General features: G+C 36.0%; 1 protein-coding gene across 1 annotated transcript in view; it reads left to right on the top strand.

Moving 5' to 3' along the window:
• ALMS1 (ALMS1 centrosome and basal body associated protein) overlaps positions 1-16202 on the top strand; it is a 199904-nt gene that overhangs the window by 142249 nt on the left and 41453 nt on the right. The window contains exons 17-18 of the mRNA XM_090281447.1: positions 1622-1756; positions 11171-12306. Coding sequence (XP_090137573.1) covers positions 1622-1756; positions 11171-12306 — 1271 coding nt within the window. The remainder of the gene's footprint in view (positions 1-1621; positions 1757-11170; positions 12307-16202) is intronic.

Below are 16202 nucleotides of genomic sequence, written 5' to 3'. Positions count from 1 at the left end.
AGTTTAGGAAGGGGAGGATAAGGAAAATTTGGCAGGGAACAAAGTGATAGGCTAGGGGAACTCCATCAGAAGTCTGCACAAAGAACTCACCAGCTATAACTCACCCCTAGGTTACATTTGGTAAGGATAAACTATTTGAAATAAAGTTGGGCTCTCTTACCCGAAACCTCCCTAACCTCCTACCTGTTATGGGAGACTACCAATATTGTTGTTCTCCTTTTAAATTCTGCATCCTAAGGAAAAATCCTCCTAACTTGATCCTATGCAGCGATGTCACCATGGGAAAAGTTCAGTCTCCAAACCTCTCAACTTAAAGGGTTACAAAGGATAGAGGGGAGGGTGCTTGCCTGAAAAAATTGAATAGTGACCTATGTATCATAGCTAAGTGAGCTCATAAAATATATGAGAAATAAAAATCTCAGTGGAAGGATTGAAACAGAAAAATGAGAAATCACTTAGAAAATAGAACATAAAAGAAGGGAAAAGAAAGGGAAAAAAAAGAAAGTTTAGATTGGCCCAAAATATTCAATGTCAAAAAACAGGTGTTCCAAAGAGACAACAGAGAATAAGTTAGTTAGAGCCATGTATACTCAGATTAGTGTGAGTAAATCCTAAATCATAACATGCAGTGAAAAAGGCATGTTGCTTAAAGGGGCATAGAGTATTATACCATTTATATAAAATTTAAACACATACATAATAATCCTGTACATTGTTGATTAATTCTTGCACTATAGTATAAAAATAAATCCTTGACGTTGATGAACTCTATATGAAGTTTTCTACTGAAAAGAAAGAATGGAATCATTGTGGCTTAATACATGGAATCATATCTGTAATGTTTTACTTCTTAAGCTCTTTGGAAGACAGCGGTGTTCATTATGTTTTTAGTATTCTCTATTGCTGTTCTGATTTCTTTGGTGAAAAATATTCATACTTGGAGATAGGAAATGAATTTCTTGTCAAACCATTATAAAAACTTAACCATTATTAACTGATGACTGTTACCTTAGTTATATTGGTGAATTTTTAATATATTTACTAATGTATTAGTTTGAGCATATGTTTTCTCATATGATAAAAAAGGAAAGAGCTGATTTAAATGACCAGTAAGATAGATAAATCTATAGATAGTATGACCAAGAAAAACAAAGAAAACAAAGTATTATACAAGTTAAAAGGATATAACATAAAATTTTAAAAATTATGAGTACTATATATAAAATGTATATGATATAAGTGCTTTTCTAGGATTACATGGAATGTCAACATTAGATCCATAAGTAACAAAAACTTGAGAGTAGGCCAAAGAACTTGAAAGGGTTGTTCAAATATACTTTTCTATTTTGTTTTATTTACTGTTGTATCAAACCACAAGCAACAGATTTTATTAAAGTGATATTTTATTTAAACCATTGTTGTACACAGAAAAATACAGAAAGCTTTCTAATTCATGTCATAAGTATACTATAACTATCACAGCTTTTACATGGTGAGGCCTAAGAGGTGCTTTTTTCCTGATATATGTAAGTTTGGGGTTTTGAGAGAGAGTAGTAGTATTATTTGCAGTTTGTATTTATTATCTTATCATTCTCTGTGGTGTCAAATGTTGTTATTTCAGATGCCCAAGTTCAAGTTCTTATCAGTGGAGATGAGAACGTCTCAGAAAAAAACAAGGAAAAGGAGATCTACAATAAAAAGGCAGTGACTAAGCCTTTATTTGAAGAAATAAAAGTCTTGCAGGAAGACACTGCAGGTAGCTGAACTGTATTATCTGGCTTTCTGAAATGAGAATAAACAGAACACTAGTCTGTATTGTCTTCTTGCTCTCTTCAACCATCCTCTATCTTATATATGAAATAAAATATTAGTTATAATTTTTGTTATATATTGACACATATAGAACCAAAATTTTTTTAGAACTTTTTTTTTTCAAATTTTATTTTAAGAGAGGGAGGTAGTTAGAGAGAAAGAAAGGAAGAGAAACTTCAATCTGTATTTGCCTCTAGCTCACCCCTAACTGGAGACCTGACCCACAACCCAGGCATGTGCCCTGACTTGGAATTGGCCGGTGACCCTTTGGTTCACAGGCCGGCACTCAATTCACTGAGCTGCACCAGCCAGGACAAAACCAAATATTTTATAAAACATTTTTAAAGTTCTTTGAGACTTTTCTGGAGAATTTTGCGAATATAGTACACAATTTCATTGACAGAAATTCATACAATGGCCATTTTTTAAAAATTCAGTGCCATGGGATGCTGGCTTTCTAACACCATTGTTGTACAGAAGCTTTTGTGCTTTAGGAATTTAGCTTGTTTACTTTCTTAACTAGCTATCCATTTAATTTACTTTAATGGGACTATGCTAATAAAAAATGCCTATAATAGTGTGTTTAGGTTAGGATTAGTTTTGACTCTGAGAGAAGAAAACAAAAACAAAATAACATTGGCTTAAAGAAGGCAGGGCATTATTTCTCTTTCCTGTAAAAATCCAGAGGTAGACATCCACAGGTGACATGGTACTCCAGATTATCAGGGAACAAAACTCTGTGTTTCCTGTTCCTCTAACATTTTTAGCCTCCATTCTCATGGTGTAGCATCTGGTCCATATTCCAGCCAGCAGAAAGGAGGAAAGGGAAAGAAAAAAGCTGTTTTCATCTCAGTGTGTATCCTAGCTCAGCTGGCATCTTTTATTATTATTATTATTATTATTATTATTATTATTATTATATTTTATTGATTATGCTATTACAGTTGTCCCAATTTTTCCCCCTTTGCCCACCTCCACACAGCACCCCCCACTTCCTCAGACAATTCCCACAGCATTTGTTCATGTCCATGGGTCATGCATGTAAGTTCTTTGGCTACTCCATTTCCTAAATCTATACTGTACATCCCCATGGCTATTCTGTGACTACCTGTTTGTACTTCTTAATCCCCTCACATCTGTACCCATTCTACCACAATCTCCTTCACAACTAGCAACCAGCAGAATGATCTCTATCCATGATTCTGTCTCTTTTAAGTATATTTTATTGATTATGGTGTTACAGTTGTCCCAGTTTTTGCCCCTTTGCCCCCCTCTTCCCGGTACCCCTCTTCCCTTCAGCAGTCCCCTCTTTAGTCCATGTCCAAGGGTCCTGCTTGTAAGTTCTTTGGCTTCTCCCTTTCCTATGTTATTCTTATCATCCCCCTGTCTATTTTGTTCCTACCAATTATGCTTCTTAGTCCCTGCACCATTTCCCCATTTCTCCCCCTCCCCCTCCCAGCTGATAACCCTCCAAATCATCCCCATACTTATGATTCTGTTCCTATTCTGGTTTGCTTAGTTGGATTTTGTTGTTATTTTTTAGATTCAGTTGTTGATAGTTGTGAGTTTGTTGTCATTTTAGTGTTCTTAGTTTTGATCTTCTTTTTCTTAAGTAAGTCCCTTTGACATTTCATATAATAATGGCTTGGTGATGATGAACTCTTTTAGCTTTACCTTGTCTGGGAAGCACTTCATCAGCCTTTCCATTCTAAATGGTAGCTTTGCTGGATAAGAGTAATCTTGGTTGTACATTGTTTTTCATCACACTGAATACTGCTTGCCAGTCCCTTCTTGTCTGCAAAGTGTCTTTTGAGAAATAGTCTTATAGACAGTCCTTTGTAGGCAACTCTCCACTTCTTTCTTGCTACTTTTAAGATTCTCTTTCACCTTTGGCATATTAATCATGATGTGTCTTGGTGTGGTCCCCTCTGGGTCCAGCTCACCTGAAACTCTCCGTGCTTCCTGGACTTGTAGGTCTATTAACTTTGCCAAATTTGGGAAGTTTTCCTCCATTATTTTTCCACATAAATTTTCAATTTCTTGCTCTTCTCTTCTCCTTCTGGCACCCCTGTGATTCGGATGTTGGCACATTTAAAGTTGTCCCAGAGGTTCCCAAGCTTCTCCTCATTTCTTTCAATTATTGTTTCCTCATTCTGTACTGGTTGACTGTTTTTTTCTTCCTTATGGTCCAAATCATTGATTTGAACCCCTCTTTCCGACCCTTCACCATTAGTTTTGTGTGGATTTTCCTTCGTTTCGCTTAGCATAGCCTTCACTTCTTATGCGTTTGCCATACTCAAGCATATCTGTCAAGGCCGTGAGCATCTTTATCACTAGTGTTTTGAATTCTGCATCTGTTAGGGTGGCTATCTCCTCATCTCTTAGTTCTCCCACTGGAACCTTGATCCATTCCCCCTTTTGGGCCATACTTCTCTGTCTCCTCATCTTGACACGCTCCTGTGTTTGTTTGCCTCTGTGTCTTAGGTAGAGCTGTCACTCCTGTGACGTTTAAGGGGTGGAACCTTAGGGATTCGTCACTACAGGGTTACCTGTTTCACCAGGTTGTGGCACTGTATGTCAGGGAGGAGTTTGAAAGGGAACAATGCCGCCCGCTCAGCACTTGCCCCTTGTCCAGGCATTCTCCCACTACCATATAGCACTGATGCCCCTCTAGCTATTGCCCTCGCCGTTGTTCCTAGAGTGAGTGCATCTGTGGATGTTCTAGGACCGTAGGGGCCCTTTAAACAAGCTGACTCTGCTGAGACCGGCAGTTTCTGCCTCCACCCCAAGCCCCACTGGTTTGCACAGTCAGAAGCAATGAGGCTTGATTTTCCCTGGCACTGGGACCGGGAGCTGCGAGATCTGGTGAGGAGCTGGAAACGCTCCCCAGGTGTCCCTCCTAACTTTTTAAAACATGTGACTGTGCTTTCTGCTGGCCTGCCCCTGCTGCGACCACCACGCCATGTCCTCTCCGCCCCAGGTCTGCCCCTCCTACCTGTCTGGATGGGTATTTCTTCTTTATATCTTTGTTTGTTGGACTTCCATGCAGTTTGATTTTCTGGAACTTCTGGTTGTTTCTAGTTTTGAGGTAGTTGTATTCCTTCTTAGTTGTGGAGGGGCAGCATGTCTGTCTACACCTCCATCTTCACGGGAAGTACAGCAGAATTTTAAATAGTGTATGTAGATGATCTTCCCTTAAGGAGGTGGAACGTAACCCTCCACTCTTTAATAATGAGTTGTATATAACTTCTTTCCAACAAGTTAGGTATAGGAAGGCAAAAAGTAACTTTATAGCAAAGAACCCTGACAAACATTATCTCAGAGAAGTAGTAAAGGTCATTGTCAACAGTGATAAATCATGCTGATATCATGTACCATTAATATGTGATGAGAATGCACTTTAGTTTTCCTCCTCAAAATCTGTAACCCCAATCTAATAAGAAAAACTTCAGACAAATCCAAATAACCTCCTACAAAATACCTGAATATTACTTCTCAAAACTGTCAGGGTCATGGAAAACAAGGAAAGTTTAAGGAACTGTCACAGAAGGAGACAAGATGATCTAATAGAGTCCTAGAACCAAAAAAGGACAATGGGTATAAACTAAGGAATTCTGATACAGTATGGACTTTGGTTAATAATAATGTAACTTTATAGGTTTTTTAAATGTAATAAATATACTATCTTAATATAAGGTGTTAATAGGGAAAACTCGGTATGGAGTATAAGGAAACTATCTGTACTGTCTCCACAGTTTTTCTGCTATTTTAAACTATTCTAAAATAAAATTGATTTTTAAAAATTCATACAGATATTAAAACAGATTGATAAAATAGATTAGACAGATTGATTAAGAAAAGGTGAAAACTCTTCTTTACAGTATAGTGCCAACCAAATGTAGAGAAATAGAATTAAAAAATCTCCATACCCCAAATATTGTCCCACAGTACTTACTAATTACAAAATAGGGGAAGTTAACCTTTACAGTAGAGATCTCTAGACATTATTTTAACCAAGTAATCAAAGTTAACATTACCAATAATGGGACAAGTTGAAATTAAGTAGTTTCAGATTTGATGCACTTAGAAGGACACATTACTCATTCAGAATTTTCGTCAGCATATATAACAAGTCTAACCACAATGAAGCTCAAATTCAAATTGAAGCACATTATGCAAATAATGATCTATCCTCTTCAAAATATGTTGGTGTCATGCAGGACAAAAGCTGAGGAACTATTGTAAAATAAAGGAGACTAAAGAAACATGGCAGCTAAATGCAGTCATGATCCTAGATTGGATTCTAGGCCAGGGAGAAAAATAACTATAAAAGGCAATTTTGGAAAAATTGCTGAAATTTGAACATAGATTACACATCAATATCTCATCAATATTAAATATATTTGATAATTATACCATGATACGTAAGGTTATGTCTTTTTAGAATATATACACTAATGTATCTGGAACTGAAAGGATATGATCTCCATAACTTACTCCTAATGATTCAGATAAAATATTAATAATATGTATGTAATTATAGGTTGTGAAAGATTGATACAGAGCTAGTGTAGCAAAATGTTAACGACTCGTGAATCTAAGAGAAGTATATGGAAATGTATTCCACTGTTTTGCAAATTTTTGGTAGGTTTGTAATTTTTTTTATGAAATGTTTAAAGAAAATACGAGATGTACCAGAAAGAGTCTGAAAAAGATGATGGGGATGCTGTAGTGTTTGACTGTACAAGATATTGGAGTAAATTACATAATAATAGTTAAAAGGTTGCTCTTGGGGCAGTAGACTGAGTAATATACATCAATGGAAATAAACTTAAATACAGTGAGAATTTATGATAAAGGTGCCATTTCAGATGAGTTTAGGAAAGTTGGATTATTAAACACATTCTGCTAAGATGCTTATTAGCTAGCCATTTGGGAGTGGGGTTCACATTTAAGTTCTAGCCCTGTCTTACTCCTGTTACCATATTTTGTATCTTCAGAGATCTAAGTAAAAAAAAAAAATCATAAAAGTTCTGGATGAAGGTAGAGAGTATTATTACTCTTTTACTAAAGTGAGGTGACAAACTCTAGAAGACATAAAGGCAAAGATTTGGTAAATTTGACTACATATTAAAATTTAAGTTCTGCCTACTAGAAAATAACCATATGCAAAGTCAACTTAAAATAGAAAATGGGAAAACAATTTTAAATTGATAAGCCCAATAAAAGAGGGCTAATTTTCTTAGTATGCCAAGAGCTTTATATAAACCAAAGACCATCTAATAGAAAAACATAGAATGTGAATAGGAATTGTATTGTAAAAGAAATACAAGTGGTAAAGATGTGAAACAATACTTAACCTTTTTAATAACCAAAGGGATATACTAAAACTGCAGATTTCTTTAAAAGCCTATTAGAATAGCACAGATGAAAAGATTTAATTACCCCCTATTGTTGAGTGTATGGGAAAATATCCATATACTTTGATAGTACTGTTGTTAGAAGTGCAAATTCATTACAACATACTTTGAGGAATAGGGTAATTTGGCAATATCTAACTGTTGTGGCTTTGTTGTTAACACCTGTTGAGACCTTAGGTGTCCGGTGATTCAAGGAGGAGGTACACAGGAAGTGAAGACAGGGTACAGGTAGAGAGAGCAGCAGGATCTGGGCCGCACGCCTCATTAGTATCTGCAGGGACAGTATATAAGTAAATATCATGTAAGTGCAATCATGCATATTGGGTCTGTGACTGTTTATTTCATTTCACATAATGTCCTCAAGATTCATTCATATGTTACAGGTTACAGAATTTTCTTCTTTTTATTTATATACCACAGTTTCTTTATTTATCTATCAATGAATATTTAGGTTGTTTTCACATCTTGGCTACTATGAATAGTAAAGCAATGAATTTAGGCATGGTGATATTTCTTTGAGTTCCTGATTTCAATTCTTTTGGATAAATACCCATAACTGAGATTGCTGGATCATATATGGTAGTTCTATTCTCACTAACACTTGTTTTGTTTTGTTTTGTTTTGTTTTGTTTTTCATTTTGTTTTATAATAGCCATTCTGACGAGTGTGAAATGATATCTCATTGAGGTTTTGATTTGATTTCCCCTGAAGATTAGGGATGTTAATCATTTTATTACTCTCCCTGTTGACCATATATATGTCTTTCTTGGGAAAATGTCTATTCAAGTCCTTTGTTCATTTTTAAGTCAGGTTATTTTACTGTTGTTGTAGGAATACCTTGTATATTTTAGTGATTAATTCCTTATCATATATATATGGTATGAAGATATTTTCTCTCAACCTGTAGGTTGCTTTTGCACTTTGTTGATTGTTTCCTTTGCTCTGTAGAAGTTTTTACTTGGTATACAGTCCCACTTGAGGGGTTTTTTGTTTGTTTGTTTCTTGTTTTTTGTTTGTTTTTTAATCTTTGCTTTTTGTCACCTATTCCTTAGTATCATGTTTATGTAATCATTCCCAGGACCAATGTCATGAAGCTTTTTCCCTTTATTTTCTTCTAGTTTTACAGTTTTGGATCTTATATTTAAATATATAATCCATTTTGAGTTTATTTGTGTGTGTGTGGTGTAAAGGAAGAGTCCATTTCATTATTTTGCATGTGGCTGTCCAGTTTCCCCAGAACCATTTATGATATTGAAGAAACTATTCTTTCCCGATTGTGTATTCTTGACTCTGGTCATAAATGAATTGATCCTGTGTGCATGGGTTTATTTCTGGGCTACCTATTCTGTTCCATTGATCTGTGTTTTTAAGAAAATACCATATTGTTTTGATTACTATAGCTTTGTAGTATAATTTGTAATCAGGAAGCATGATGCCTCCAGCTTTGTTCTCCTTTCTGAAGGTTGTGTTGATTATTTAGTCTTTTGTGGTTACAATACAAAGTTTAGGATTGTTTGTTCTAACTGTGAATAATGCCATTGGAATTTTGATAGGGATTGCATTGCATCTGGAAATTGCTTTCAGTAGTGTGAACATTTTGACAATATTAATTCATTCATGAGCACAGGATCTCTTTTCATTTGTGTCTTCTCCAACTTCTTTCATCAATGTCTTAAAGTTTTCAGTATATAGGTCTTTTACTTTAGGTTAAATTTATTCCTAAGTATTTTTTTCTTTCTGATGCAATTGAAAATTGAATTGTTTTCTTAATTTCTCTGATAATTTGTTGTTAGTATATAGAAACAACTGATTTTTATATATTGATTTTATCGTCGGCAGCCGTCCGTCTCGAGAGACGATGGTGTAGCTTCTTAAGAGTCTATCTACACCGCCGAGAATGGCTGTGCAGTCCGACTCGGGAGTGACATGGTATCTGTCTCCTCCCGTGTTGAATCGACATCTTGCGATGACGCTGAAGCTACAGAGCCTGGGCAAGGTGATATGGAGGGTCTGCTGTTGCCCATGCAGCAGACCCCCCCTCTCTTCGCAGCTGAAGGGTCCAAGGGAAAGACGGAGTCAATACAGCTTGGCTTCAGGTGCGCCGCAGGAGTTGCCGGTGTTGACTGCAACGTCAAACCGCCTTAGGGACTCCGGCTCCGGATTTTCTGTCGGGGTTTACTCCCTTAGCCTTTCCCCTGAAGAGGTATGCCGCAAGGCAGCGGAGGTTTTTTGGAGTCAGAGTTTTCCTTCTCTGATGTGCCCTGACTGGAAGATCGAACCAGCGACACTTAGCTCACAGGCCGACGCTCAATCCACTGAGCCAAACCAGCCAGGGTATTGATTTTATATTCTTCAGCTTAACTGAATTCATTCATTAGTTCTAACATTTTTTTGTAAAGTCTTTAAGGTTTTCTATATACAATATCATGTCATCCGCAAATAACAACAATTTTGTCTTTTCTGTTTTTATTTGAGTGACTTTTATTTCTTTTTCTTGCCTAATTGCTCTGGCAAGAACTTCCAGTACTGTGTAGAATAGAAGTGTCCATATCTTGTTCCTGATCCTGGAAGAAAGTTTTAATTTTTTACCATTGTGTATGTTAGCTGTGGTCTTGTCATATGTGGCCTTTATTATGTAGAGGTACATTTCCTTTATACCTACTTTGTTCAGAATTTTTGTTATGAATGGATGTTGAATTTTATTAAATCCTTTTTTTGTATCTATTGAGATGATCTTATGATTTTTATCCTTCATTTTGTTAATGTAGTGTATCACATTGATTTGCAAACACTGAACCATCCTTGCATCCCTGGAACAATTCCACTTGATAATGACCCTTTCAATATATTATTGAAATTGGTTTGCATCTCTGTTCATCAGGGACATGGCTATTAATTTTCTTGTATTGTCCTTGTCTGGGTATCAGGGTAATTCTGACCTTGTAAAATGAGTTTGGAAGTATTCCCTTCTTTTCTGTTTTTTGGAAGAGTTTAGGAAGGTTTTATGTTAATTCTTCTTTAAATGTTTTGTAGAATTCACCAGTAAAGCCATCTGGTCCTGGGGCTTTTGTTCATTGAAAAGTTTGATTGTATTTTTATACTTCAAACATAAAAGCAGATTTCATGTGCCTTACTATATTCTGGGGATATTGCTTTAGGGATTCCCAGAGTATTTAATGAAAACCCTTGTTGCCAATAATCTATAGTTAGGTGAGAAGGATCCCATAGTGACAAGTGTTACTTTGTTGCATGTATATGAAACCTATATTACTATTTACAATTAGGGTTTATGGTTGTAAGATGTTATTACATCTAAAAACGCCCATTTTGACATGGAATAATAACTGTCAAAAAGTGAATTTGGAGGATGGTAAATTTTGTGTTAGGTATATTTTACCACAGTAGACAAAATTGGAGGGAAAAAATGTGAGGATGGTTCACAGAAAGGAATTTTAAGAGGTTCTAAAACATGTAAAGTTTTTCTTTTTTATCCCACACATTTAATTACTGATGATGAAAATGAATTCTCAGTTTTCTTAGGTGAAAGAGGGATAACGATACCTATTGCTCAGTTTTATCAACACAATTGAATAAAAAGGGGGAAAAATAGATATAGATTATGTATCGTAATACTCCACACATAGCAACCAGTTAATTCAAAGCAGCTGCTGTTACAATCCAGAGGACTAAAGTGTGTTTCTTGAGGTCACACAGCCAATCTGGCAGTCCTGCCCATAATCCAGGTCTTCTGACCTTGAGTCTCTTAAATGCTTACCATGCCAGCATGGTCACTAAGCATAAATTCTTTGTTCAGGCAGTGAGTTTTCTGAAACTTTATATAAACTGTTCTTTCCTTTTTTCTATAAGTGTGAATACTATTTCTAAAGGGAATGAAAATATTTTGAAAGTCCTTTAAAATCTTTTTTTCTATTTTTCAGAGTCCAGATGTCATTCAGAATTTGAAAATACTACCCATTCTGTGTTCAGGTCAGCCAACTTTTACTTTCATCATCCAGTGCACCTACCAAGTGATGAAGATTTTTGCCGTGAATCCTTAGGGAGAAGTGTTTTCTTGAGGCAATCTTGGAAAGATTTCTTTCAGCATCATCCAGACAAACAACATACTTTTCTACCTCCTCCTTATCAAAATGAGGAAAAGACAAAGACTGATTATACCAGAATTGAGAGTGTCAGTATCAATGTAAACTTGGAAAACAAAGAAGTGATACATCCTACTAAAAGTCAGGCTAGAGATTATGCAAAATATGACAAACAGATTAATGATAAAAAAAAGGGTCTTAAAATCACCCCAGAGCCCACAACTCAGCACATTACAAGTTTGAATGAACTCTGGAACAAGTACCAGGAGCGACAGAAGCAGCGGAAACCTTCAGGGTTCAGTGGTAGGAAAGAAGTATCCTTGGTGGAGCGACTTGATCGTTTAGCTAAACTTCTTCAGAATCCCATCACACATTCTCTGTGGTCCTCAGAAAGTACACAAGATGATAGCAGAGGGCAACGAGATGCTAAGGAATGGAGGGGTAGACAGCAGCAGAAAAACAGTCTTCAGAAAAAGAAACGATATAAAAACATAGGAGATCTTAAAAAAAGCAAAGTGCTCTCCACTCATCAAGCTGGAAGTTCCAGTCGGATTAAAATTGAACAGGTGAAATTTGATAAATATATTCTCAGAAAACAGCCAGGTTTTCATTATATAAACAGTACTTCTTCAGATTCTAGACTGTCAGAGGACAGTGAGCTGCTCACAGGTACTGCCACCAACATCCTTTCCACCACTACTTCTCCTGTGGAATCAGATATATTGACCCAAACAGATAAAGAAGTGACTTTACATGAGAGGAGCAGCTCTATTTCCACCATTGATACTGCCCGATTGATCCAGGCTTTTGGCCGTGAAAGAGTTTGTTTGTCACCCAGGAGAATTAAATTATATAGCAGCATCACTGACCATCAGAGGAAATATATTGAGAAGCGGAGCAAGAACAAGAAGGAAACATTGAGTACATGTTATCCCCAAATGACTTCTGAACACACCAGAAGGAAACGCATCCAGGTACATGGCTACAAATTGCGTCTGGCAATGTGACTGCCTTTTTCATGGACTTTTTAGTTAAGCTTTGCCCACGGGTGGAAAAAAAAAGCCATTTTCCCTTTCCTCACTATATTTCTTACCAACTAAAAAAGAGTGAGAAAGTGTAGTACGGTGCTATTGTGAGTTGTCTTCCTTTTCATCAACGTTCGTTTACAAATTACCCTTTGGATAAAGGGCTTTCCTGCTAACTGCTTCAGAATCTGCAAAGTACATCCCTGGCACAGGGGAGCTTCAAGTTTAGAATGACTTCCATTCTGAACAATATTGCTGGGGGTTTTTGTTTGTTTTTTGTTTGTTCATTCCTCCCTGTCTTTCAAGAAATTTTGAGTTGCTTTTAAACACACACACATATACATACACACATAATACAATATGGTTTTTTAAACATAAATTAAGCATGTGAATGAAAAATTATGGAAGCCAGAGAGGGGTGAGCTGCAGCATGATTTTTAAAAATAAATAACATGGTGAGTAATTGAAAGACAAGTCGATGCTGGAAGGGAGATAAAATGCACCTTGTAGATATGTTTGTGAGCCACTAGTTTTGCTTTCTTTTCTGCCACCTAGTATTCTTAGAATTTTGTGATTGATCACACGGATCTACTATATAAAAACAAATTAAATTTTCAAAAGCATTACATATTTCTGGTACTAAAACCAAAGAGAAATTTACTCATCTGTTCTCATATAGAAGGCACCATGGTGTAAGAGTCCTCAGCATCCTTACAGTAAGGTTCAGTAATAATGCCTATAATGCTAATGTGCCCTTACTAGGGAGTTCAGTAAAGATGTATCTCAAGGGGTCAACAAATGCAGACAATCACTTGAACCTAAGAATAAAATTTAGGGTGTCTAGAGAGGTGCTTTACAAAGAGTGATGCTTGCAAAATGGTTCTTTGGGGGATAGAAAGAAAAACTTTTATATTTATTTTGCTCAAAATTTGTATTTTATATGTTTAGAATATATGAGTACAGTAGTAATATATAATTTATAAATACAGGGTGGGACAAAACTAGGTTTATAGTTGCAAGGAATGTGAAAGTTTATTCTTGTATATTACTAATTATTGTATTTTTATATGAAAAACTGTAAACCTATTTTTACCCCGCCCTGTAAATACCTACTTTGGTAATTTATGCTCAAAAATATTTTATGAGTAGGACCACATGATCAAAGTATTTACAGACCGCTAGTTCAGAGGAAAGAAGACAGTTCTGACAGTTTACCATGAATATTTCTCATAACTGAGGTTTGGTAGACATTCAGTGACTGATTACATATGTAAATAGTGCAGTGTGACCTTTTTTAAATAAAGAATTGGGAATAGCACTGATTAAGGCTTTTTCTTCATAGAGGAGATGGGGCAAAGGAACCAGGAAGAGGCATTTTTGTGTGTAGTAAAATATATACACATAACATAAAGTTTATCATTTTAACCATGTTAGAGTGTACAATTAAGTGAGACTTGAGTACATTCACCATGTTTTACAGCCATCACCACTATCTAATTCAGTGTTTTCGTCACCCCAATGGAAACCTCATACCCATTAAGCAGTCTCTCTTCCCACTTCCCAATAACCCCTGATAGCCACTTACCTAACTTTTATTGTATTGGTGAGCTTGTCTGTTCTGGTTACTTCATATAACTAAATCATACAATATGTGACCTTTGTGTCATGCTCCTTTCACTTTAATGTTTTGAGGGTTCATCCATGTCTTAGGGTTTATCAGTACTTCATTGCATGTATTCAGTATATACTATATTTACCCATTCATCCATTCATGGACATTTTGGTGGTTTCTGCCTTTTGGCTATTGTGTCTAGAGCTGATATAAGTATACAACTTTTTATTTGAACACCAAAATGGTTCTTTTGAGTATATACCTAGGAGTGGAAATACTGAGTCTTACAGTAATTCTCTATTTAGCTTATTGAGAAATTGCCAAACTTTTTCCACAGTGGCTACACTATTTTACATTCCATCAGCAATGTCTGAGGATTCCAGTGTCTCCACAGTCACCAAAACTTTTTATTTACCTTTTGAGGGTCATCCTAGTGTGAGTGAGGTGGTACTCATACTCATTGTCATTTTGATTTGCCTTTCTCTTTCCCTTACAACTAATGGCATCAAGCATCTTTTCGTGTGCTTGTTGGCCTTTTGTATATCTTTGGAGAAATGTCTGTTCAGGTCTTTACCTAATTTTTAATTCTTTTTTTCTTTTATTGTTTCGGGCTGTAAGGTTTCTTTATATACTCTGGATTGTAGACCTTTATCAGATGTATAATTTGCAAATATTTGCTCCCACTCTCTGGGATTTTTTACTCCTGTTCCCGTCCTTTGATGCACAACAGTTTACTTTTGATGAAGAGCCCAGCGTACTTGTTTTTTGTTGCTTGTGCTTTTCATGTCATCTAAGAAATCATTGCCAAATCCAAAGTCATGAGGATTTGTCCTTATATTTTCTTTAAAATCTTATATTTTTAGCTCTTCCATTTGTATCTTTGATATATGTTAATTTTTGTATATAGTATGAGGTAAGGATGAAAACTTCATTCTTTGCCCCATGAATATTCAGTTATCCCAGCACCAGATACTGTATTCTTTCTCCCTTGAGTGCTCGTGACTCCATTGTCAAAACTTAATTGACCTTAAAATTGGGGGTTTATTTATAGGCTTGCAGTACTATTCCTTCTATCTACATTCCTATTTGCATGCCATTACTGCACTATTTTGATTACTATAGCTTTGTAGTAAGTTTTAGAACTGAGATGGTGATTATTCCACCTTTGTCCTTTTTCAACACGGTTTTGGCTTTTCAAGTCCTTGTATCTCCACTATCTGAATATTAGGATCAGCTTCTCCATTTCTGCTGAAAAGGTCATTGGGATTTTGATATTAATTGCATTGTCTGTATTTGCTTTGGGATTTATTGCCATCTTAACAATATTAAGTCTTTCAGTCCATGAACACAGGATGTAATTTTCATATACAGTGTAAGGTAAGGCTTTAATTTTATTCTTTTGCATGTGGATATCTAGTTGTCCCAGCACCAGTTGTTGAAAAAGAGACTAGTCTTCCCTGTTGAATGGTCTTGGCATAAAAATCATTTAACCATATATGTAAGGGTTTATTTCTGGTCTATATATCTGTCTTTACGCCCGTACCACACTGTTTTTGCTTTACTGTATTTTTTGAAATAATGTTTGAAATCAGAAGGTGTAAGACTTCCAACCTTATTCTTTTTCAAGACTGTTTTGGCTCTTTGGGAATCCCTTGGGATTCCGTGATTTTTAGTTTTTTATTTTTTTTCGATGCTATATTGTGATTGTTTTCTTCAGTTTTGTATTGTTCATTGTTAGTAGGTCCACAACTGATTTTTGCATGGTCTTGTATCATGCAACTTTACTAAATTTATTTTCTGCACATGTATCCTGCCCTGTGCATGCACTTTCAAGTTTCTCCATGGTACATGGGAGAGCTCCAAAATCCTTTTCCCCAAAAATTCTCACTGCTTTTCTCCATGGCTTTCAATGTAACTATTGTTTGCCCCTATTGTTATTTATTTATTTGTTTGTTTATTTATCTATTTTGCTTCGTGCAGTAACACCTTTTTAATTTGGTTTTCAGTGTTTTCAAGGGAATCTGAATCTCTCAAATGCCCGAAGAGAATTTTAAGTTTAATGAAACCTAGGCGGGCCCTATTGTGTTCAGGGAATATACTTAGGCAGGCTGAAAGAAACAAGTCTTTGGGAACAAGATTCCCTGTGCTTCCTTTGGAAGCAAATACCTACACTGGAAATACAGGTGGCTGTCCTCAATACCTTGCTAGGGAACGGGGACTCTTCTACTTTGTT

The sequence above is a fragment of the Furipterus horrens genome, unplaced genomic scaffold, assembly GCF_987537825.1.
Source record: "Furipterus horrens unplaced genomic scaffold, mFurHor1.1.pri manual_scaffold_6, whole genome shotgun sequence".
Taxonomy (NCBI): domain Eukaryota; kingdom Metazoa; phylum Chordata; class Mammalia; order Chiroptera; family Furipteridae; genus Furipterus; species Furipterus horrens.
This window is presented reverse-complemented; position numbering and strand designations above follow the sequence as displayed.